The following is a 26,109-nucleotide window of genomic DNA, read 5'->3' as shown; positions in this document are numbered from 1 at the left end:
TATTTGTAAAAAAAAGTTTAATTTTATTTATTATAGTAATAAACTATTTTATACATTACGGTTGCCTTGGTGTGCTTTCCCATCTGTTGAGTATGTGCTTATATGATCAAGAACGGGGTTTTAAGTTGCTCTTTAGAACTTCTGGCTCGCCCTTTTGTTGCTGTTGTTTTGTGTTATCAGTAGAGAAGTTTGACGTGACTGTTTTGGTCGTAAGCATTTCAGGTTGTTTCCTCAGATTTCCATCTGCTTTGTATCAGTACAGCAGAGACTGATGCTTCCAGGGTCACTGTGAACTGAACTCAGGTGTCCTGCACTGGGGACTCCAGTCTGGGTCAGATGTTGTCTGAGCAGGAAGATCACCGGAGGACTGGCTGTGACCTGAAATGATCATTTGATATCCTGAGGGTACACGCGTCTGTGGTTTAGACTGTGTTCACTAGTGCAGTATCTGAGAACTATAACAAAACTTCTGGAAACCAGAGGACTAGACATCAAAGAGGCTTCTGACGTCCCCCCCTCTGCTGCAGAAGGAGGTGACCTCACCATGGACTTGCATGAAGACAAAAACCACAGGCAGGAAGCCCCTAGTGGGTGTCCCCTGCCAGTGACACTACTGCAACAGGCAGCAATGAGTATTATTTTGTTGTCTACCTCAGCGAAGAACTCGATAACCAAAGGTGATGGGAATGGGAGATCCCTTCAGGTCAGGACGAGCACAGGATCACGCGCAGCAGCCGTTCCTGTGGGCCAGCAGCCACTCTGGACCTGTATACAAAGTTTTAGTCTCCAGGACATCAGCCTAGACCCTGTGAGCTTCACACCATTTTTGTCGTTCACTCTCCGTCCTCTCGTTTGAGGGTCTTGTGAACGCAGCTGTCACCTCTATTAAGGCACTTCAAGGGATTGTGAATCCCATCTTCAAACCAACAGCAATAAACCGTAAGCTTTCAGATTGCAGAGCTGGGGCTAAACTGTACTGAGAGCAGCCAAGGAGCCAAATGAGGAGCTATTTTTAACACCATTTCTGCACCCGCTGTAGTATACAGTGTGACAGGATCTGTAGTCACTGGCCAATACAAAAATTCAGCTTTCTTTTGCCTGATGTTTTACAGTGTTCCCTGTACTTATTAGAAAAGGGAGAATTACCATAGTGAAGGCATTTTTTGAGGTCTCTAGAGGCCTTCATTCTCCTTTTCTGAACTCCCCATTATTTTCTTTGTTGAAGTTTTTCCTGCGTTCTTAGCAGCCACCCTGGTTGTGCTGCAAGCTTAAGTTCATGCAAAGAGGGACAGCATTGCCCGCACATCGTTTCCTGTCCCGGCTTCCCTTATTAGCCCCACAGCATTTCAAACCAAATTCTCTGTTAACTACAGCATTTTTTTGCCCACGTTTGTTCGAAAAATTGCAAAGGCTCATGTTCCACATGCTGGCCTGTCCAGCCTGGGCTCAGCTGAGCAGCAGCAGTGATTAAACCTCTTGCCCACCTGTGCCAGCCCCCACTCCTCATTCACTGCACCTGGGAGCATGTTCGGACCAGGGACAAAAGCTTTCTAGGCCGAGGGGTGTGTGCTGTGGCCTCTGACTTCTCTTAGCAATAAGTGCAGGTGTTGCTGATTCCATTTTATTATGAGATAGAGTGCAAAAAGCAGCACCTACAAGATGCCTGAAGGTGCGCAGCCACAGGACAGCTCGGGGTTGGAGCGTGTGTGGTGCTGAACTGTCTCCTTGGGGCTGTAAAGAAGCCCCTTGCTGGTGGTACTGGCTGGCGCAGGGCCTGGAGCCTTCCTTGCCTCCACGATGCCACCCGTGCAGCAGCTGCTGGGACCCCCCGTGGGGGCTTTTCCAGCAGGTCCGCGGCTCCAGGACACTGGGCTGCAGGGGCAGAGGCAACGATTCTGGGGCAGCCTGCGGCGTGTTGGCTTCTGGGGAGGTGAGTGCTGCTTATGTGGTTCTAAACTTCGTGCTTGGTAATGGGGGTTCTCTAATTGCCCTGTGGTGCATTTTTGTATCCCTGTAGCGGTCAGAAGCACCCTGGTTCCAATACTTTTTTTTGCACCGGAGTAAATATGAGCAGCATGACCCAGGTCTCTGCGCTGTGGGAACTTTGGGACTGAGTTGCCGCAAGTTTACCGCACCTCGCACACGCGTGCAATAGCAACGTCTTTTATTTCGTCCCCCCGTCCCGAAAGGAACGTCAGTGTGTGCCAGCAATGCACCTGCCTGGTGTGGGCTGACTCTCAGGGCCCACCAACCCCTGAGGGAGCACTGAGCCTCGTGGTTGTCTGCCCCCTCACTTGGCCACAGATGGCTGCTGCGCCCCAACCTGCCCACCCACGGTGGGCAGCGAGGCTTGGGGACATCTTGGGACATCCTGGCTGACGAGCTGCTTTCTGTGCTCACCTTGTGCCCCACTGAGGTATGGGGTTAGTAAGGCTGCGTATCCAGCTGGAAAGCACTGAGAAGGATGCGATGTTGCTACGGTATTTGTTGCTGCCAGCGGTGTGAGGGGTTTTGTTGCAACAGGCACAGAGGACATGAAGAGTATCAGCAAATACAAATATTTTTCTCCTAGAAGATTGCATTTTTGCTCCTTTCATTCTAACTCACCACAACCTCAGTGTTGGTATGTGGAAGCTGGGAGTAATGACCTGTCCTGTTCTTGAAAGACAGACTGAGTAAAAACCTGCAAGAGATCCAAAGAAGGAATTAGAGAAACTGAACTCCTAACGTGTCTGTCAGAAGCAGATATGAAGGCACTTGTGCATGGCCATATCTGCAAAATACATGTGCTCAAGCCTTCTATTTTTTTTTTTCTTCCTCGCCTCTTCCTTTTCCATTCCTGTTCCTCCTTACTAATTATGTTCAAGCCAAGTCATAGTACAGCCAAGGTCAAGTTTAAGCTGCCCCATGGCACAGATGTAGGTTTAAAACAAGCTTATCTTTGGCAGGTTCATCCATCATGACCAACTCTGAACCCTTCTCCCTAAAATTCCCACCTGGTACTGATGGAAGCAGGACTGTGTGAGCAACCTCCATGAGTTTGCTTTCGAGATGACTTTTGCTGTTCTATGCGTGTTTCTTTTATTTTTTGTTGTGTGGGGTTTTTTAAGCTTTTCTCACTTGTAGAGGTTTTCTTAAACATGTGGCAGGTGCATGATGAGCGAGGCAAAGGTACAACTTTGTTAATGCCATCCTGGGGGAGACGTAGCCCTTGCGAAGGTCACCGCAGTTTGTACGTGCGAATCTGAGGGGGATGTGCTTTGGTACGGGTGTTTGCCTCCTCATCCCCATTCTCCAAGCTGAAATACACAACTCTGGGAGGAAGCAGCTGTGCTAGACTCCCTGTTACACCTGTGGATTTTCTATAAGAGGAGGACTGTGGCCACTTCTTCAGCAGGGGTTACCACTGGGGAATGCTGAGCAGCGGTAGCACACCGAGTGCAGTATGAAACCTGGGGGCTACTGTGTGCTCAGCAATAGGAACGAGACAGCTCAACAAGAAATGATTCCCTGTGTGCAGTAGCTTACAGTGGAGGAAATACAGATTGCTCTTAAACATCTCCAGCAGTCTTTTTTTTGGCAAGTTTTACGGTTAAGCATAAAGTATTTTAGAAGAACTGATGATAACAGGAGAATTTATTGAACATTCTCAGCTGTGGTGTGAGCATAGGAGAGAGAGCGAAGATAATCCGTATGTAGCCCCAAGTCAAAATAAAGTATTTGTTTTGGTTTTCCTTTAGAATGATAACAGTGCACATGCAACCATATTGAACCTGGCTGTGGGAAGTGTGGAGGCAGAAATATAAACTAAAACAGTTCATCTGAAAGCTAAATTGGAAAAAGAAGCTTCCTTTAGGAAAAAGTGCAGAAACTGTGCACGAACCACTGCATGAAATTACACTTCTGGCAACAAGAATTGTAAATAGCTCTGTAAAATGGGGCTGGGCATGTCTCCTCGGTGAGCAGCAAATACAGCAGCTGTAGTCAGGTGTGCTGAGAAGCTGCGGGCTGGTTGCTCTGACCTTGGTGGTAGACCAGGCGTCAGTAGAAGAGTCTGATGTGGTGGCAGTAAATGGAAGCAGCATATAACGTAGCCAAAGTACTGTCCTGGATACCTCTCCCAGTGGGTTGAATCTGCTGCATTTCCTTTGTCGGGGAAACTCGGTTTTGGAGGAAACCTAGCTGTGTCTCAGGAAAGCTGTTGAGGAAACCTAGAAGAACAGAGTGAGAGCGTGAGTGCAGTCTGCAAACCCACCAAGGGGCAGGGAGCAGGAGGAGTTACGAGAAAGTCCAATACTGTCACAAGAGCAAATGGGATTTACTGCCCAGGAAGCTGCTTATGCTGGAGGTTATAACAGGCTGTAGCCCTCTGAGTTATCATCTTCCTACAGCTGCTGGAGTTTCCGTAGTGGAGTGTGGCTGTGAGATACTTTACCCTGCCTCAGTTGTCCCTACCAGTCTCGCAGGGTGCCCTTGTGTTACTGCCAGCAGCGTTAAGGTTTTAAAGACTGAGCCTGGAAATCTTATTATTATGAAAAATGTGATTTTTTTTTTTTTCTTAAAATGGAAGTTTCCTCAAATGGCACTAAGTAATACACAGTTCATAGCCTCCAAGTACTCCAAAAGCAGTACACTACTGTAGTCTGAATGATTGTCAGACTTTTTAAACTCTTGTACCATGTCAGGGCTCATATGTAATCTGCAGTTGTTCTCAGTGTCAGTGCTTATGGGCATAACTGTCCAAGGCAAGTAGGATGTTTTCAGAGACCGAAAACCTGTTGTAGGTCTCTTATTTTTAACAAGCGTTAGTTGGCAGGATTGAATCAGATTGAGGAATTGTGAGAATGAGTACCCTGAGTGAAGGCTGCAAAAGTCTGGGCAGACAGCACTGACAGTGGAGTGTGAAGTGTGGGTCAAGAGGCGTCTCAGTTTGCAAGCTCTGAGCTCAGCGTCCCTGCTGACCTTCTGGGGCATCACTGGGATATTGCTGTCTGGAGCGCGGGGGCTCAAAATATGCCTGGGGCTTGAAGGAGATAAAGGAGATAAAACCACTCTGTTTCCGCAAACCCTCACTTTAGGTGCCAGGCTGGGAGAAGGTGGAGTCAGAGGCTCCTGCGCTGAAGGGTCCTGGGTCTCCAAGTCCTGTTGAGGGTTTTCTCCGTGGTTCTTTCTCCTCTGTGTTTTGGCATTTTTGTAGCACGATTCACAATGGGTTTGCGATAACGGGCAGGTAAAGTAGAGCCCGGGGTGGGCTTTTAGCATAGGGCCCACAATAGGGCTACACGTGGGGAAGGCACTAACGAGGAGGCAAGCACTCGGCTCCCTCGTTGGGCAGCTTGGTCCTGGGCGGACGTTTGCCAAGACAGGACCCAGGCTGTGCCCTTATGGTGTTGGCAGCACCGTCATGAGAACTGAACCTGATGAAGGGGTGGCCTTGAGGCAGGGTGCCAAGAGGTGGGGGAAGGCAGCTGAGAGATCACTGTAGCCTGGAGCAGAGATGTGACCAAATTAATGTTGTTATCCTATAATTTCAGCATAAACTACCACCACAAGACTAAAGAAACCCATAACTATAAATTAGCAGTAACGTCATTTAAAGAAGTGTCTCATAAATGCTTGTTTTTATCTCTGCAGTTTGGCTTACTATAAGGCAATCTTCCCATATACCCGAGCCCTTAAAACAACCTTAACGCTTCCAGCAGCAGCAGACTGAAAAAAATCAACTGGATCTTGGTTTTTTCCCCAAAGACTTGTCTTTTAAATTCATTTCCCAACAGTGTAGATGTTTCTGGTATCATTTCCAGTTGTTCTATTTTTGACACCTAATTTTGGAAACTCAAATGCACTAGTGCAGGGATGGAAGTTCTGTGGTCCATAAAAATTAATTAATTTTGTCAAGAAAGATCAGCTCTAGAGGGAGCACTAATACAACTTGAACTTCACAGGTCATAACCGAAGTTATGTTTCTGTATTATTTCTTCAGTAAACTTTAATTTTTCAGTGGTTGGCTGATGCAACTGTCAGCAATGATTAACTTCAGCTACCCAACCATATGTATAGTTTTTCTTAAATCCCTGTAGATAGTGATGCACTGCTAGTACCTGTAGCATGACTGTTGTAGGGGAAGGCGTATGCCCCAGGTAGCACTTATCACTGGGCCCATTTCTGAAAGGAGCTGGTACATGGGCACCTCAGGTTACTTACACTTACCCAAACTGGCCCTGTATATGGTGAAAAGTGATACAGCCCAGCTTGTGGTCAAAATTTGCCCATTAAATCCTGATGATAGCTTAACCTGCTCTCACCCAGACCTTCATGGCTCCCAGCATAAGGAATGAGGAGTTTTTCAAGTGTCTGCAAGCGCGTTTGATTCCCTCGGTTAACGCTGCTGCGTAGTTTTCATCCTGGCATTATTTGCGTTGGGAGCCGAGCGTGTGTGACTGTTTCCTCCCGGAGTGGTGGTTTCCGAGGCCAGCAATGCTGACACGTGGCTGGAGGACTTGAGCTACTATAGCTTGAGGGAGCTGCCTGAATGGACAGGTGCCGAGGTGCCTGAAAGTCAGGCCTTGATGCTGTTCAGCTCGGTCTAAAGTATATGGGTTAGATTGGGGATGCCCAAGTGGAGCTGATCCACCTGCAGTAGCTCAGGCGTAGGTGACTTGTGCCATGGGCAGCCGGGACTCATCTCATTGTCAGATGCTCTGGCAGGACCCGTGCTTGATATGACGGCATTTGCTGAAAATGGAAACCTCAAATAAAATAATTGGCTTCACCTTGTCTTCCTTTTACATGCAACTAATGGAGGAACCGCTCCACAAGCAGCTACTGCTGAAACTGCTGAATTGGGTGCAGGTGCCCACAACACCCCTCTGCCACTAGAGAGGGTCACTCCCAGAGGTCCCTTAATACAAGAAACAATCTCATGTAATGCAGATTTTCCCTTCATTCCTCAAAGGCGTCACAGCCTCAGAGCTCTTCAGAAGCTTTGCAGGGAGCAGTATTTCAGCTGTCTCTGCTGGATTAATATATACGCCTTGACTAACAAGTGGCTGTGCGCTGAGAGAGTTATTTTGCAAAGCAATAACGGGCAGCGCTGCTTGGGGAAGGGGGGCGACTATAAAGCAAGAGAAGCGGTGACAGACCGTGCATAGCAATCTCCTCACTCTTTGCAGCTCCTTGAGGAAAATCGTGCCAGCCTGCCCAAGGAAGGCAAGCCACCCCTTTGCGAACATGAGCTGCGACCAGCCCGAGGGTCGGCAGTGACGGGGGAAATTAAGTGGGTGGGCAAGAGACCAGAGAGGCACTGTGACATTGCTATGACTAATAACAAAATTGCTGCAGGTTTTCATAGTTAAGCTGTTTTTCTTCTGACCTGTGGTAATTCCAACTAAGCTGCTTTCAGCTCTCAGATGTGAAAGAGATACGTGAGCAAAGCCTTGCTCGGCCTCTAATCAATGCAGAATTAAAGAAAGAGCCACTTAGCATAATCTTACCATCCCCAGTAATAACACTGGCTGGGGGCTGTGTTAGCCAAAGAGGGGTTAGGAGAGGGACGCGTGTGTGCGACAGACTTGATTTTTGTGGTAGCCATAAAAGCCATATACTGCCATAGGCTACGCTTGCTAGTTGCTGAGGCAGTTTTTCAGAATCACTTGTAAACTTTTTCAGTAGCTGTTACGTGTCTGTCCAGCTCAGCTTCAGAGCCATCTTTTTTTTTTTTTTTTTGGGTCACTGCACATTTGTGACTTTTAGGGTCTATCAGCAGTAGTGTCTCCACACCCCCACCAAAATGGCCAATGTCTTACTGCCTTTGCCCAGTGTTTCCTAGGTCCCTTAATTAGCTTTTCCTTAGTGTTTGGAAGTCTCCTTCTCTTCCTCCCCTCACTTGTATTTTTCTGCCATAAGTGGGGTGTCTAGTTCAGTCTCTTCCAGGACTTGTGCAAGCTCCCACCCCTCTAGGACCATCACGTGTGTGGAGGATGCACTTCTGGCTACCACATAATTTCAGCGACATCAGGTGCCACGTGAGAGCTGCGTGTTTGCCCAAGCGTGCCCCAGACCTTGCCTTGTGCCTTCCCTACTGGCACTTCTACAAGCAGGACAGCCCAGAAACTTGGTGAGTGGGCTTGGTCCTGAAACGTGTGTTTCAAAAAAGCAGCAAAAAGAACCCCTGGAAGGACTGAGCATGAAGGAAAACTTTATTTCTCATAGGCTAAATATTTAAACTACAAAGAAAGATTGTGCAAGTATGCTTCATATTTCTGACTGTGGACCAAGATAGCAAGAGTCTGAACAGAAGCATCATTTTACTTGTGTACTACTCTTGGTGATCATTCGCAGAAGCTTCACATGTTGAAGTCTCACCTTAACAGACCTATTAATGGTATTTTGCTTTTTAAGCTTGAATGTTCCACGCAGAGCTCTAGAAGGACACAAGTGACCAGTCTGCATGGCACCCATCCTGCAGGCATCCAGTGTGTAGCAGTGTTTCTTCAAGGCAGCAAAGCACTTATTTTTCTTCCACCAAACCGTAGCTTTCTAAGACAGTTCTCAAGCCAACAGTCAGTTCGAGCTTTATTTTTAGAAAAGGAAAAAGGATCAAAAATTATGAAAGACATACAAAGCACTGGAAAAACAAAACAAAACAAACCCCCAAACCATTTTACTTTAGAAATACGCATACTCTAGATGACCTTCAAGGTCATCTCCGTATTGGAGTTTTGCATGCATACAAATTGGAATCTAATCACTTAGCAGACCCTTGTTTCATGTAATAACGGTAATCGATAAGACTGAAGAAAAGACTCATGACTTTTCTCTCCAATGCTAATTCCACTTAATTACAAAGTTTAAGTTTGAGGAAGTTCTTGCCCTTAGCTCAGTTCTGCTCCAAAATGGAGGCCAATCTCAGATTCTTTTAGTAAATTCGAAGGCTGAGAGTAACGTACTACTTTGGCTGAGAGGATCTCTGCAATCATCCTAAGTCAATCAGAAGGGCCATGTCTCTGGCCAGGCAGCAAGTCCTATTTTCAACAGTCCACAGTATTTCCTAGAAATGACTTACAAGGGAAATCACTGCATTGTCAGGGTGGAAAAAAAATTTCCCTAGCCATAAAGGGTGGAAGATTCTGCCTTGAAACAGCAAGAGTTGCGTGTAGTCTCCAGATGGGTAAAGAGCTGAAGACTTTGTCCTACTTCTTCAGGAACAAATGAAGGGGGAAAAGGGCTGCCACAGTTCTGACCAGCAGAGGCACCAGAAATGTGGGCCCTAAGTTGAAGCCTATCTTGGGGACGGAACTTCTTGTTGAAGGGATGAGCTTGATCAGACTTGGCTGAATCTGCAGGAGTGATGGGCAGTAGGATGCTAACCATACTTCTGAACAGGCCAAAATGGCTGGTGGGGGGCACAGAACAAGTTTTGGTAGGAGTCCTTCTGCTTCGGGTGCAGGAAGCTGCAGGAAGAAGCCTTCTCCAGGACTGGTGGCCTTTTGCCAGGCCTGGGGGGAATGTCTACCTTCAGAAAGTCTACAAAGGTTTTCTGGCTGCTCTTCAATATCAGTTGAAAGAAGAACAGCTTGGGAGACACCCCTTGTGCCAGGCGTGAGTAGGGTCTTCCCTTCCCTCAGAAAACAAGCATGTGCTGAAGCTCTCCCGCTGCACCGATGCTCACAGGCAGGACCTGCCCAGCTCTGGACAACCCCGTCCCTTAGCAAAGATGCTGCTGTAACAGGTCTGGCTGTGGGCAAAGGACACGGAGCTCTGGCTAATTTGGTGCCACTGTATTGGACCATTCCGTGGTGTTTTGTGTGTGTTTCGTGGTAGGTTTTTTTGGCGGGGGGGAGTGGTGGTGTTTTTGTTTTGGTTTGTTGGGTTTGTGTGTGTGTGTGTGTTTGGTTTTTAACGTCTTAAAATGCTACTCCTAGGGTGTCTTTTATATTGCAGGAGCTGATTGCCTGGACATCAGAAAATGAAGCACACTGAACAGATTTACCATTCAGCCAGAGCTGGCTAATCTCCTTTTGTAACAGAAAGAAGACAAGAGGCGGACAGAACAGTTCCCTTGAAGGTGGGATTTGCCCCATAATAAAGGTAATATTACATGCTTTAGCTCTAACACAAGGTAGAGAGCACTGAAAGCCCAAGGAGCTCTAGGGTCTTATTCAATTAAAAAGAAAAGCTGTTCTTTAAGTAAAGACCTCTCCTTCATTTTAAAGAAACAAAACAATTCCTAAGACTATAAAAAAAGAGAGTGTTTTAAAGGCAAAATTTTAAGTGAAGAAATTAAAGAGAAAAAGCAGACTTTGCTACAGTAAGTACACAGGTAGCTTAAGGCTGAACTACTGCTGTCACCGAGAATAGCAAAAATGTTCTAACTTGTATCAGAAAGCAATCACGAAGAACTGATGAGCATCCTGCCCTTCATGGAGTAACATAAGTACAGGGCACAGCCCTGTGCGCCCCTGGACAGGAGCTGAGATTGGGCTTTTTGAATTGTGCAAGATAGGAAACTTTTTTTTCTTCAGTATTTCAAAATAGGCAGCAAAATATTGGAAGACAAAAATACAATCTTCAACATATATAAAATACCTTTTCTGAGATACATGCTTCCAATGTACATAGAGTCACAGAGATGATGTTTTATAAAAATAAAATCATTCACAATGCTTCATAATTTCTCCCCAGCCATAGTCCATCAGTGTTTCTGGTTCAATTCCCGCATTCACAATCCAGAATAAATTCCATGAGCTTTTGGTTTTAACACATTAACCAAATCCCTTGTTCAGGCACATCCTTCTGCAGGTAGGATATCCAGTGTAGAAAAGCCATCAACCTGTCTTAAAAATCATCATTCTGCATCATTCCTGATTCACAGCATGCATTTGCTCCCATTCGATTCCAACGTGAGCGTAGCAGTACAGGAACCCGAGAACAGTCAGTGTTGCCCATGGCCAGCCTATAAATAGAAAGACAGACAATTCTTGTCATAATAATTAATGACTGCTTCAAGTAGAAACACTCTTGGGATGACCAACTTATGATGCTTCTAATTAATTTTATTAGCAATTCAGTCTCCTAAGTAAGTAGAGCCAACCCACCAAATTTGAAAGGGGAAAACTAGATTGTTTGAGCTTCTGGGATGCCTGACCCTTGGCAGCCCCAGTCATTTCCATTTCCAGGGAACGGGATCAGGTTTATTCCTGCTCCGTACCTCCAACTGATACTTGCAGAATTAAAGAATTCTGCTTCAAACCTCTCCTTTGTGGAGGCTTTGTCTAGCAAGCAGATACCCGAATGAACCCTGGTGCTTTAGGCTGGCTATGGCGCTTCCTGGGCACAAGGGGATGCACAGCCACAAAGCAGGTTATTAGAAATCAGAACAAATCCAGTTACCTGTTCTGCTGAAAGAGCCTGGGGAAACTGCTGATTAAGGCTGTTCTGGATGCACTGCAGCTGGGTGTAAAAGTGATGTGCACACTCTACAGCCCCATAACAGCTCACAGGGTCAGAACACCATTGTGCCCATGCAGAACAGACAGCCCTATTTGCCTGATGTGTTCTTGTTAGATTTTTTTTTTTTAACTAAAAAAAAAAACCTGATTGCTCTTATACATAAGACTTTTGCTGGGGAAATTACGTGTGTTGTCATTATTTCAAATTCTTTTTAGGAAAAGTCACCACCTTTTCATTTTAGCTTTTTAACAGCTAAAGCAGGAAGCGGGAGGTCACAAGCCAAGAGGTCATCTGCTTTCCAGTGGAATTGCAGGTAACTTGAAAAATCCATATCTCTAGACATCTGAATCAGGCAGATGATTTTGCTGTTCCTGATAACTTCCTGGCACCTCTGTTCCCCTTCTCCATCCTCCTCCTCCTCCTCTTAGAATTTAGGAAATTTACAGTTTATAGGTTGAAAGCCCCAGCATCAGGCCCTGATGTTCTTCAGTGTGTTTTGTCTGTGGGAAGGGGACAGGGAGGAAAGCCTTTGAGGGGTTTTTGGTGGCTTTTTTGTTGCTGCTGTTGACATAAGAATTTCGGTTATGCGTCTGACTGGACTTCTGCACGCTGTCCTCGTACTACCAGCGGCTGCTTCTGAACAAAGGGCTTCTGTGTTCCCTCTTGGGGGACACTGTGGTCTGAAGGAACCTGCTGGCAGAAATGAGATTCCCCATTGGCATGGAGAAAGCATGGAGAGAAGATGTAGCCTCTCCACAACACAATACTCCAGGAAGGGCTCTTTCTGAAGGGATGCTTACAAGGTATTTGGCAGGCTGGCTTTGTCCAGTCTGGAGACTGTTTTAATTGTGCTGATGTCCAGCTGGGGCTCATCTTAACAGCCTGCCCTCAGCAGAGCTCGGGGCCTTGGGCTCAGTCCTGCGCTTTTGGGGACCCTTCCTCTGTGCTCCGAGAGCCTGGGCAGTGTAACACTCCACTCCGGAACAGGTTCCAAAAAAGTTGTGTGGTTTTTGTTTTGTGTTGGTTTTTGGTTGTGGTTTGTGGTTTTTTTTTTTTTTTTTTCTCCCCCCTGTGAATAGTTGTGTGTTTGCTTCACAAATATCTAATTGTTCTGGCCTTGTTTCGTGATGAAATACAGTCTTGTAACCTGAATGACTTTCACCGACACGTTTACAAATATTAATCACTTGTCCTCACAACACCCTAAAGCAAAACTATACCTTCAGTTTAATTATTTGTTTCACAGCATTTGTTTCAACAAAACTTCTGAGGTATCTCCAAAGGGATTTTTAACAATAGTCTCTTCTTCAGTGAAATTAGGCCACTGTAGATTTGATTTCACCTTTATTAGCAAGCTACAGCTCAGCTATGCTTTGTCTCTGATAAAATTGCCCATGAAAGTATGTCAGTAGATGTAATAAAAACACGCCTCTTCTGGCAGCAACATTGTGCTGGCTGCTTTATACAGACAGAACCCGAAAGGTAAGAAAGGACCAAGTCTAGAATTGTCTTTTTCTTCTTTTAAAGGGCACTTTTGGAAATCTTGCTACGTAAGTATTTTGCATTTTTAAATAATTTAAAGCTCTGGCACACAGCAAATGTGCCAACAGTAGTCTTTAGTCTGACTTGCTTGTTATCCCCAGCCAATGTACAAGAGAGCTTGTCAGAAGACATTGGCAGGCACTGGAAATCTTTTCTAGATGCCTTAGATTTATAAGAAGATTCCTCCACAGTGCCTCTGACCTGGGTTCATGGGGCTCTCATGCTGATACAATCAGGCCTGTGCTAATCCTTCTGGAACACAGGGAGTGTCTCCTGTACAGTACCAGGTGTCAGGGGTAGCAGTCAATAGATTACCTCCTCCTGATCTAATTACGATGAAAAAGAAGGGTGAAGACGAAGTGACCCACTATGGGGCGAGGGAAAGGGGGAATTTTTAAAATTTAATCTTGCCACAGCTGTTCTAGCAGGAGCTGCATGGATCTCAAAGCATTTCTTGATGCTTAAGACTGAAGAACTCGGTCTCCAGAAGGTGATGTTGTTGGGAAGGGCACATCAAGCAACGCTAACCCAGCAGGCATGCAATTTCAAATTCTTCCGAGCACGTAAATGACCTGCGTGTTGTCCTTGTGAGTGACCTCTGTAACCAAACAGCAACATGAGCTGCTTTCTTGCCAGATGAGTTCGCAGGAGCCCCTTCCTTGCTGAAACAGTTTATCCTTGTAAACCCAGCCAACCAAATGGTACCAATGGTCTCAGATCCGCAGTTCCTTGGAAACCACTCTTTTTGCCAGCAGTGTAAGGTACATTCTTCCCTCAGGCCTTTTGCTGACACTCATTCTGCTCCCACTCTCAAACACAGTTCAAAGGGCTCTTTCTGGTTGCTCCTCAGCTTTACCTTATCACCCTAAACCACTGCATCCTCACCTGCGCTGTACTGGTCTCCAAACTCTTCTTGGAAGCATATGTACCCACATTCTAAACCAGTATCTCTCCACAAAATCTTATACGTAAATGATACTCTCAAAAACAACAGTACTAGGGTCAAATTAAGTACTAAGCTGCTAGGAAATGACCAAGTTTGCCTATTCAAAACCACATAACACTTTAAATCTTAACATTTCTTGACTGTCTTCAGTAATTTGATTTTAGGCTTGAAGGCCAAGTTTTACGAGACAACTCAGATTTTTTATGATCTTTTTAGTGGAAAGATGAATTAGTATTCATTAACATATGCTATTTGTAAGCCCAAGAAAAATTCGTATGTTATTTGCAAACCCAGTGATATTTGTGAGCTTTACCTGCACCAGTTTCTTTTAAGACAGCTGGACTTCCCATTTAACAAAGGAACACTGGGTGAGAAACATTAATGGCATCAGAACCAAATTCTCTGCTTATACAGGTATGCTGCTCCACAAAAAAATCAAACAAACTCCTTTGTGAAGAGGACTGAATTCTGTGGCGAGGTAACAGCAGCACTTTATCTGTCTCTCACACATCCTCTTCCCAAAATCATCTCCAGTCCCAACTGGGCAGAAGGCAACGCTCTGTTGCACACAGCTGAACTACTGCCCAGTAGTCTTGCCAGTTTAAAGCCACAGTTTGATATGTTATGTACCCAGTTTTCACCATCATGTATAGAGGACTTGTTTTCATTACATGGTCAAAACAGAATTAATGCTAACTGCAACAGGAACTGCCTTTGGAGTTACTCCTTCCTTTGAACTTCCCATCTCCTCTTCAAGAATGCTTCTGGATACTTTGCAAACATCTAGAAAAGGCTGTGTTCCTGGCACGTTCTGGATTTCGAAGGGAGTGGGATAAAACTAAGCTTTCTACTCAAACGTAACAGCCTGGATCACAGCTCTCAAAAGACCAGTTATGTCCTTATTACCTCAGTTCAAATAATCTGAATCAAGTATCCGTAAGGAAGCTCTTTCAAATTTCCTAATCGCCTACAGTAATGAAATCATGTCAGAAATGTTTTGGGCATATCCAGGTTTCACATTCTCATCAAAATATTAGGAAGTTGCCCTTCGTTCCCTTCAACCTGTGAGATGTAGGAGAAAGGGACTGTAGTTGAGTTTTGCACTTTCCAAAACTGCTTTAGTAGCTTAGGGACCTTAACGCTATTTTCAGATGTGAGCTGGCAGCACAGCCCTTAGAAGCCTTCAAGTACAAAGCAGTTATTAAATCAATAGAAGTCAGAAAGAGTCATCTCTTTGAAAAGCTTGACTTCAGGCGCGTACACCTTACTCTGACTTGGATTTGGAAGTACATAAGTTGCTATGAGACTTAACACTGAGGAAAACTTATCCTTAAACAAAAGCTCACATGTGACAAGACACTGAAGCAACTCCCTTGTAAAGTGGAACTAAAGAGACATGACTGTGGGGAGGAGGAGGAACAGGCACCAGTTTGTCAAACAGAATAAAAAAAACCAAAGCAAAGCAGCATTTGAGGCCAAAACGAACATCCTTACAAGATCAGTAAAACCACCACATTATCAGGAAAAATAACACATTCAAATCTAAAGATCAGTGGAAATAAACCCATTATCTAGCCCAACATGTGGAAGACAACCTCTGGATTTTTAAATTTTAACTTTGGGTCTGTTTGTCACACCTGGGCGGACCATGAGGGCAGCACAGGCCCAGTAGGATGCTATGCACACACCGTGCAGTCTGATACCCAAGTACTCTGGTCAGGTGTTTGGAAAAGGCAACTCTATATATTTTCGTCTGTGTTAGCATTTAGCATGCAGATGCGGGACCGGATAACTTCAAAGAACATAGGAGGTGATCTAACTGGTTTATATAAAATTGTTCGACGTGTTGTGCAGCAAGTTTTCCAGCAGCTTCATACACACAGACACGATACACGCAGCCCTACTTAATGCTGGGTCTGGGTGACACTGCAGGATGTGCTGTGTTTGCACAGCTGAACAGAAACCCAACGTCCACTGTACTGTCTTCTCACAGATACTGTTCTTCTTGCAACAGACCAAGCTCAGTGTTTCAATGAAGACAAATGGAAGAGATTTCTGTTTCTGTTGGAGTTCATTCCTCTTCTGAAGGTACTAAAGCAGAGTATGAAAAAAAATTATAATTTTCAGATATTGGCTTTAAAGGTTATTTTTGAAGGATATTCTTGTCCTTATAATACACCCTTCAAAACAACACACGCAGATGATAAATGGCAAAATCATGCTTTATAGAGAGGGCTTTCCTAGAAACGCCTTTAAAGTGCCTTTAGATGCTAATTCCTTCCTACTTGCCTCCCTTTACTCACTTATAACTAACCCAGACAGGAAACCAGGTATTTTCAATTATCATGTGACAAAACAGAGTCAAGAACAGCCTTCATTTTCTAGCTTAAGTCCTTTTACCATTCATTAAGTAAAGCCAAACATTTAAGAGATCTCTATGAAGCTGGAACCTATAATAGTAAATAACTCTATTCCCAGGTATAAAGAAAACAAGACAGAAGCAATTATGGAAGTATTAGACTGATTTTGAATTCAGTAAAGTTAGCTTCCATGCTTTCATGTATATCTATATGTCTGTCTCTATGTATATATATCTCTATTGCCCACTTCTTCAGTTTGCAAGTCATTGCCTCAGATTGCTGGACTCGCCCTTAGCAAGCTCTAGCGCGGTCTATTAGTGGCTGACAGCATTGCCCTAAGCACTTCTGTGTTACAGCTCATCCCAAGAACAAAATTTAGAGATGCAAAGATGCAAGCGGAGCTGGTAGAAAGCTGGGAAAAGCTCTTGTACAAGTTAAATTTTACCCTCTCTGCAATAAACTTACTGCAGTATCACGTAGTAGGGCCAAATGCAGAGAAGAATAATCATGTACAATATTAAATGAAGACATGTAATTCCCTTTTTGTGTGGCTGCAGCTTATCTGCGTTGTTTGCTATATTGTAGGTACAGCAACATAATTAGATCGACAGAAAATTTATTAATGAACCTAAATCTCCTGGCTGTACCCCATCCCCATCACATCTGCTTCGTCTCCACTGTTCTGTGTGTACTCTGCTTGAGCTGACAAGAGTAGGCAGTGATCTAAACCCAGTTTAAAGAATTTTTCTCCAGAATATCCTCCCACTACTCTGCTCTATACCACCTGGAGAATTTGATTAGAAATTCAGTTTCTCAGCAGTCTGTATTTTCTCAAGCAGTGCTATTAAAAGACTACTTCTGTGTGCATCAAGAGCTGTAGAAAACACTCTGGTCAGGGAAGCAGTCTTCTAATTATTTAAATTCTTCTTAATCTAGCATTTGTGATCTTTATTTTTCTATTTTTTTTAATCCATATTTGAGGATAGGCCCTTAAAACTACAAGTGTGTGCTTTACTTGCTGTAGCTGCTCGTCTTCAAATCCAGCAGAATTTTTAATACTTGAAATCTTGGCCTAAAGGCTTATTATGACTCCTAGTTCCTGGGTTTAAAACATAAAATGAAGAGGCTACTAGTTTGTATTATTCAAATTCTTAAATTCAGCTGTGGTGCTTTTCTAAATTAATGGCTAACTTAGGCATTGCTGTCTGCAAACAGCCTGTATCCTTGTGAAGGAGCTCTTACTAATAAGGATTTTACTTTTGTGTGCTTCCAGCTCAGCTACTCATACATAAACTGCTGCTGCTAACAAACAAGCCTGGACAAAAAGAGCAAATGCAGAGAATTTCAGTGGCTTCTTGGCTGTTGCGTGGGAGCACTCAAATCAGGCCGATCAAATCACCTCTAGCCGTGCAGCCAGGGATAACTGCAGGGATGGTAAGATGCAGTACATAGAGGATAGTGAATTCAGCTGCAAAAAGAATACAGATGGCAAGCAAAGCCTCAACCTAAGCCATGGCAGGGTTTCTTTTTGCTGCTGCTTTTGTCCTCCACATTGCAGATGTTGCTCTCCCTGGGCTATGGGAGGACAGAGGCGCGCCAGTGCCGCGGTGAGGGACAGGCAATAAATTCTGACAGCAAACACACAGCCCTTGAAGTCCCAGCTGGGCATCCCCATCCTCCCAGCCCACATACAGCAGCATATAGGTTCACAGGGTCTGTATATTCAAGGTGTCATCTTGTCCCATTATTAGCCCCCAGCAAAAAGCTCCCACATCTTTCCCCTCCATCCACTGCGTAGATTGGGAGCAGAGCAGCTCAGCCAAGGGGAACCAGCCTGGGGCACTCCAGGCTGACCTTACTTATTGCTATAGGTTTCCAAGTGTTGAAGATACCTAAGCTTCAAGCACAGCTAAGGTCCAAATATTCAGGAAAAATATTACTCTAAAATAAGAGGTATTTCAAAGGAAAACAAGGGAAATACTGTGAGGATAACTCAGAAGCTGTCCCATGCAGCATCTGGAAACAAGACTGAAAAGGACGAAATCTTTAGCTGCCAGGTCTAGACCTGAACCTCAGCCAGGTACACTGGCAGTAACCACAAAAGCTTCCTCTTCAGTAGACAGAAAGTAGTTTCCAGCTAAAGACATTAACAAATGTCTAACAGTAGTCTACTTACATGAATTTTAAATTATACCATCCTGGAGAATGCTTACATCTGTGGCTTTCTGAGGAGTACTTATCACTGCTGAGAAAAACTGTAAATGGATAGGTAACAGTCCAAGACCATTGTCTGCAGTGCAGGATGACTGCAGCTCACCCAGATCAGCATCACTGAGAGCAGAAAGCCGTAGTCTCTTAGTGTTTTCATAATGCAAACAGATTTTATTTAGCAGATAGGGGTCAGAAAAGCTGTGGCTTTTCTGTGTTCTTACTGTGCCTGGAACTACACTTTGCCATAGCTAAAGCCATTTTACTTTTATGCTTGACAGCACTGAAGAAAGTTGCCTGCTGACAAGGACTTTCTTAAACAACAAGAAATCAATTCAGCCTATGTCAGGGCTAAGGATGCTAAACATACATTTGCTTATTAATTATATAAGCTGAAAATAAACAATTTCACAAGTAGAGCTCTAAAGATAGGCCTATCCTATAGCTTTTATAAAACACTCGTCAACACAATCAATGATAATGCCAAAACTATTTTAATTGCATTAACTATGTACATGAAATAAAAAAAAACACCAAACAACAACAACCCTGCTGTGTTATTTACAAATGCTGGTAAATGCTCCATGGATGCAGGTATCCCTGCACGGATTCTCTTTTTTTGTCTTTGGAGCCAGAATGTCATTTAATGTTACCTAACCATGACATTAGCAGCTCTCAGGATACTCTGCAATCCAGATCAGAAGCATTATTTCCCCTGTAAATATCACATGATGTGAGGAGGATGATGTTGGTAACTTCACTCTGTAATTCTTGGGGGTTTTTTGGTGGTATTACGTGACCATAATTCTACCTTAAGTATTTTTACCTCTAAACATCGTATAAAGCACAAAAGAATCACAGCAGTTATGCCTTCTGTTTTGCGCTTTAAAATAAAGCTTCACCCTCTACTAGTTTTTCCAGCAGAGCTAGTCAGTGGAAAAAAGCCTGAGATTTTTGGCAGTAATTCTGGTCTCATGCGTATCAAGTTGACTCTGGAGTAATTCAAGTAAAATCAAAAGAACCATACTCGTGCTGCTGCTGAATTTGAATTAACAGTAAAAAAGACTGCTTAAAACTGCCTGGCAGAATCTTTCTGCCACAAGTGCCAATAGGAAAGGAAAAGAAAATCAAACATCTTTAGTTTTCGGATTAAGAAGGGGTGAAGCTGTAAATCAGAAGCAAACTTTTTTCTCCTCCCAGGTCTTCAGTTGAGACCTAGAACCATAGAATCGCAGAATGTCCTGAGTTGGAAGGGACCCACAAGGATCATCGAGTCCGACTCCTGTCCCTGCATGTGACAACCCCACAGTTCACACCATGAGTCTGAGGGCTTGTCCAGTCTCTTCTTGAACACTGTCAGGCTTGGGGCCGTGACACCTCCCTGGGGAGCCTGGTCCAGTGTCCAGCACCCTCTGGGGGAAGAACCTTTTCCTAATGTCCAACCTGAACCTCCCCTGGCACATCTTCCTGCCATTCCCTTGGGTTCTGTCATTGGTTGCTAAAGAGAAGAGTTTGTCGCCTGTCCCTTCTCCTCCCGTTGTGAGGAAGCTGTAGCCGCCATGAGGTCTGCTCTTACCTACACACAGCTAATGTGAAATCAAAGCCCACAAAATAGGGAATGTCACTGTTCATTTCTTTTTAGAACAGAGACAAAAGCTTTCAAAAGCATTATTGTAAATAAAGAAGCATCTTCACCTGGAAGCAAAGCAAGAGAGCTATCTCTTCAAAGTGTTACGTAAAGAAAACATTTTAGAGTAAGGTGTCTAACTTGGCATGCAGAAGGACAGCACTATCCATATCATTAAATGTCTGCTCAGGTATTCCCAACACAACTTCCTTAAACACAGTGTGAACAGTTATGGAAAGATAACACTTGCAAAGATTTTAGGGCATTTTTGACTTGTAAGTATTTGCTGAGAGCATTATAGATGCCAATCAAAACATCAGAGCCATGAGTCTCCTTTCGTTACCACTGCAAGATGAAGCAGGAGAATAAAAAGCAAAGTCCCCAGAAGAAGATGAACGTCCTGGAGGCGGAGCTGGGAATGCCGCTGCTGCCTGGCAGGATCCTGAGGTGAGCGTCTGCCTCTTATCGAGCAGAGAGATACCCACATTATATATAGAAAGACACACTGAGCAGAAGGATGAATTAACTTCCCCTCTACTAGAGCTTGAATTTCAGGAAGATTTCTGTATCAATCTTATTTAGGTTCTTGGATTTAGGTTTGTATATCAGCCTTTTTGCATACAGCAAAACTCCTTCTCTAGCCTTTTAGTGCTAGGGAGCTCTTGAGAAATCAAGGCTACTTACTCTCAAAAGCAGAGGATTTAAACCAGGGATTCAGACAGGTGTCATCAATCACCAGCAAGCAAATATTTGGGTAAAAAGTTGAAGTACTATAATTTATTTCCCCAACCTGATTTCTGGCTAAGATAGCCTGGAATGGTCATGAATTTAAGATGCCTAAATGACTATAAAATAATTAATTTTTAAATGTGAAGAATTATTTAAGGATGAATTATTCACAGACCTCTTCTTACCTGCAACACGCTTTTTAATATACAATTTTTCCTTGTCATCCTCAAAAATACTTATGTTTCCAGACCATAGCAGCAATTCTATGGTGCTGTCTTGTCCCTCCACAGCATTAAGAATAAGAAAAAAAGCAGACAGCATGACAAATTTAACAACTATTTACAACCACCTATGCTCGCAATAAACAAATAGCAACTTCTTACCACAGAGATCTCGTACCTGAAATGCTCTGAGTAATGAAAATTGTACTACCTGTTAGAGCTTAATGCAGTAAGAGAAGGGCTGAGAGCACATCGGTAATTTACAGGAACACTGCACTTGGGATAATTGTTGTATCGGTGTAAAACTGGCACTACAAGAGAGGACACTGAACCGAGTTCTCACTTAACAGAAATCCAAACATCTTGAGGGATGGAAGCGTGTGGATAAGGTAACCAGGCAATCTTGCCATCACTTATTGAGCTGTAGCAATCGATTCAGGACTAAGGCGTTTGTAATGCTGCTGGTCTCAGTATGAATGACTCCCCTTCCACTTGTGTCTTGTTTTCACAGCATCACCAAAGGGCAAAGAAAAAGGCTGATGCAGAGTTAAGGCCCTGGAAGGGCAGTGGAGCCTGAAGGCAGCGATCAGTCAACAGAAAACCTTGACAATGAGCAATATCCATCACACTGGTGGCTTATCACATGGAATTCAATTGGTGCACGCAAGGTACCTGTAGGAAAAGGGCCATACAGGGTTGGCCTTGTTTGACCGGTTTGTGATAAAACCATTGTTTCATTCGTCACCTGTGTGAGCTAACCTGACCCTGCTGCAGCCAATATAGTCACAGGAACTGAACAGTAAAATTATCATTAAAAACGTTCAATTGCAGATAGCTTGTGGGTAAGATTAATTTCAAATTTTGTGTAAAAAAGAGTCTGTGTTAGTTCATCATCAACACCATTTGAAATAAAGTAAAAAAAAAACCAAAACAACAAACCTCAAACCCAAGCAAACTTAAAATTACTTGAAAGATATCAATATTTAATCAAAACTGGACAATTCACTTGTTCCCATTCTGGATTTCAAGAGTATAGCTAGTGAGTATGGGGAGGAAATACCTTATTCCCTGCTTTCTGTGTGAATCAGAATTGTGCTCTCTGCAACACAGAGCTCAGAGAGTACCCGAAAACACAGGTCTACCTGTGTGAGCATGGAGCCCATCTGAAGCAAAAGCTACCAAACCCTTTATCACCTACATCAGAAAACAAGGATTAGAAATACCCAGGCAGCTACATCAACATGCAAAATCTGCCAGCACTGCTCCTTTCCTGAGTCCAATTCCACTTTCCTGGGACCTGGGGATGGGGGGGCATCTCATCAGCAGGAATCCAAGTGAGTTACCTACTGCTGTGGTAACCGAGATCAAAATGATTCTGTCAGCCCAAACCCCTTCATCCATACACTGCAGGTAACAACGCTTCTTTGCCTTGTAGCTGGCTCAGAGGAATGCACATGGAAATATTTATATGCTGTTATACTAGCCTAGCTGCTCTGCTAAAAAACTTTCCTGAACAGATGCTGAATGGCATGACTAACAATGTCCTTTCAGGTACGATGGCTGCACTAGTGGAACGAAGCATATACAGGAACAATTCTCTGACTGCAAAAAGATTTTCTAAATATATATATATATTCTGTTTTAATATCTTTAGCACCATATTCCCTCTTCCAAAAGAAAAAAAACCCAACAAATCTTGCAACCACCACCTCTGTTACATTACATCAAACTTTAACCAAGCAAAACAGTTTCACTATGCCTTGCCAGAAAGTTAGTGCCTATATTTTAAATTCTCCTATTTAACAAAGTGTAGCTTAGTGCAATGAGAGATGATCTTTCTATGTGCTTGCCTGGCCCACCAAAATTAGCAAGGAGCATGATCTGATGCATGGCTGTTATACTTTCTGTCCCACCTGTGCTCTGCTAGTCAATGTAATAAAAGCAGCACTGCATACCTTTAACAAGACTGCCAATAGCACTAATACACACATCTTGCTCAAAACCAACACACACACACATATACACCTCTCCGGAGGAAACTAGTGACCCATTTGCATACATCAGCTCTGTAGTGCTCAGGTAGTTTCTTGTCTCCTTGCCCAGCTATGCAACGAAGTGACACTTCAGTGATTCACAGCCTTGGTTGTGTTTGCTGCACAGCCCTGGACTAAGTGACGCAGCACGAGCCCCGAGGGCAGCAAGGGATGGATTTGCTGGTTTGCCTCCCCAGAAGATGGCTCAGCCTTACATGGACACTGGGGACACGAAGGCACCAGCAGGTTCTCATTGCCCTGACCAGACTTTTCAGGGGCCTCCACATTGCCCCCGTATTTAACTGTATAAAAATATATAGTTTATGCATATACTGTATGCATGCTGTGCCTGACCGTGAATCACAGAATCACAGAATGTTAGGGATTGGAAAGGACCTCGAAAGATCATCCAGTCCAATCCCCCTGCCAAAGCAGGAACACCCAGATGAAGTTACACAGGAAGGTGTCCAGGCGGGTTTTGAATGTCTCCAGAGAAGGAGACTCCACAACCTCCTTGGGCAGCCTGTTCCAGGCTCTGTCACCCTCACTGTGGAGAAGTTTCTTCTCAAATTTAAGTGGAACCTCTTGTGTTCCAGTTTGCACCCCTTGCCCCTTGTCCTATCATTGGTTGTCACCAAGAAGAGCCTGGCTCCATCCTTCTGACACTCATCCTTTATATATTTATAAACATTAATGAGGTCACCCCTCAGTCTCCTTCAGGCTAAAGAGGCTCCCTCAGCCTTTCCTCATAAGGGAGATGCTCCACTCCCTTCAGCATCTTTGTTGCCCTGCGCTGGACTCTCTCCAGCAGTTCCCTGTCCTTCTGGAACTGAGGGGCCCAGAACTGGACACAATATTCCAGATGCGCTCTCACCAGGGCAGAGTAGAGGGGCAGGAGAACCTGTCTCGACCTACTAACCACCCGCCTTCTAATCCACCCCAGGATGCCATTGGCCTTCCTGGCCACAAGGGCCCAGTGCTGGCTCATGGTCATCCTGCTGTCCACCAGGACCCCCAGCTCCCTTTCCCCTACACTGCTCTCTAACAGGTCATTCCCCAATTTATACTGGTACCTGGAGATGTTTTTGCCCAGGTGCAGGACTCTGCACTTGCCCTTGTTATAGTTCATTAAATTTCTCCCCGCCCAACTCTCCAGTCTTCCAGGCTCCACCTTGGCCTTTCCTCATCAACCACCAGGCTGCCTCCAGTGACCGTCTCTGCCCCTTGCTGAGGTGTGTTGGCGAGGGCAGGGTCCTGCTGGCTGTGAGGGAACAGACTGACTTAGCTCATTGAATTATTTGGTATGCTGCTGCTTACAGAACTTCTTTGGAAACTGCTTATACAGAATTCCCTTAGCATAAGTAAGTTTGCTTAACGTAACTTCTGCAAGCTGTGAACCTTTGAACTTTCTGCTTCGTTAAGTGAAAAAGGCCACAGAGTCTTCAAGCTAGAAGATAAGGGGAGCTGCATCCTTCGAGATAAGTAAAGGAACAGAATGGCATCTAACAGAAAACTGTTTAGGCTATTACCAAAAACTTATTTTCCCCAGTTGTGGGTGCAAAATAGCAATGGAAGGTCAGAACTTTAATTGACAGCCCCCCTGATGAAAATTAAGAGATCCAATGAAGAGCAGGAAGATCTCAGACTCTTAATTTTGCAGTTGGCCTGGAATGAGGCACAGGGAGTGGGGGACTGGATTGTGAGGATATAATTGCCTAAAGTTATCTTTGTTCGAGGTCCCTCTTCAGGAGACACCCAGCTCGAGCTGCTCTACGCTGTATCTTGCAAATACATTATTTATTTAGAAGAATTTCTGGAATCTATTTCTGAGTCTCTGCTATGGGAAACCTACGGAAAAGGAACTTCCTTAACACGGCCTTGCTGCCTCCCTGCTCCCCCAGCCTGTGCAGGGACCAGGATTCAGCCCCAACTACTGCGGGATTTCTCCTAGTGCTAATTTCACATCTCATGGGAGAGAAATATAATGAGAACTGGCTACGAAGCAGTCATTTCCATTTGTAAATGGGATAGCACAAAGGATAAAATGAGAACAAATTTCCATATGTACAGGCCCTGCTAAACAATCATCTCCGCAAACCTCTCCACAGCATGCCTGGTGCCTGCTGCCTCCTTTACTGGAGCAGCCACACAACCAGAATAATTAATCAATCTAGGCACCCTCACAACGGCTCAGAGAATCCACTATAAGAGAGCCGGATCTGATTTGTTTTATTTCAAAGATCACAGTTCACGTGCAATGGTGCAGCCACACAGATTAGTCACAGTAAATATAACTGGGGGCTCATTAATGCATGCCGCATCTCAAGTGGGCCCAGACCATCACCAAACATCTTTGTTTACAATCACTACATGACAAATCAACGCTATCTCATATCCCCACTTTTAAACTAACACACCAAGGGAGAGGAGTAACCCACCTGAGAAAGAGAGCATGGAGGCTACAGGGGGCTGGCTGGGCTTGGGCAAAGCTGGCGCTGAAGTAGGATGGAGCGATGGACTTGTAGAGCCAGGCAAGGCCTGGCCATGCGGGATGGAGCATGTGCTGGGAAGAACAAGACCTGGGGAACAGCTGTACAGGTGATCAAAGGTACAGGTGATCAAAGGTACGGCTTCTCCGTTAGCGTCAGTCCCCATGGCACTGTTACAGTCAATAAATGACCAAATGGTAATGGGGCTATGTGGCTTGTAGTTTTAGCATGGCATAAGAAATGTGAAAATGGAATGTTTTAAAACCTGAGGTGGACAAAATATCTTATTAGATCTGATTCACTTAGATGGATGTGGCAAGATGGCAGAAGGAAAGCTAGCCATGGAAAACAAGCTACCAAGAAAGGCAGCCGTGATTTTGTAGGGGATGCAGTAAAAACATGCATGGGGTTAATTGGACTGCGGGTGGCTTCATTTTAGCTAGAATTGACAAAGCAAGAGGTTGGCAACCCTTGGTATGTTGGTGAAAGCATATTGCCAGATG

General features: G+C 44.4%; 1 protein-coding gene across 1 annotated transcript in view; it reads right to left on the bottom strand.

The window, feature by feature from the left end:
• Window positions 1-8,630: 8,630 nt before the first annotated feature.
• The window catches only part of HHAT (hedgehog acyltransferase), a 159,307-nt gene continuing 141,828 nt past the window's right edge, over window positions 8,631-26,109 (bottom strand). The window contains exon 12 of the mRNA XM_065631678.1: window positions 8,631-10,954. Within this exon, the coding sequence (XP_065487750.1) occupies window positions 10,857-10,954 (98 nt within the window). The 3' untranslated portion in view covers window positions 8,631-10,856. The remainder of the gene's footprint in view (window positions 10,955-26,109) is intronic.

Source organism: Caloenas nicobarica, chromosome 3 (genome assembly GCF_036013445.1).
Source record: "Caloenas nicobarica isolate bCalNic1 chromosome 3, bCalNic1.hap1, whole genome shotgun sequence".
Classification (NCBI taxonomy): Eukaryota; Metazoa; Chordata; class Aves; order Columbiformes; family Columbidae; genus Caloenas; species Caloenas nicobarica.
This window is presented reverse-complemented; position numbering and strand designations above follow the sequence as displayed.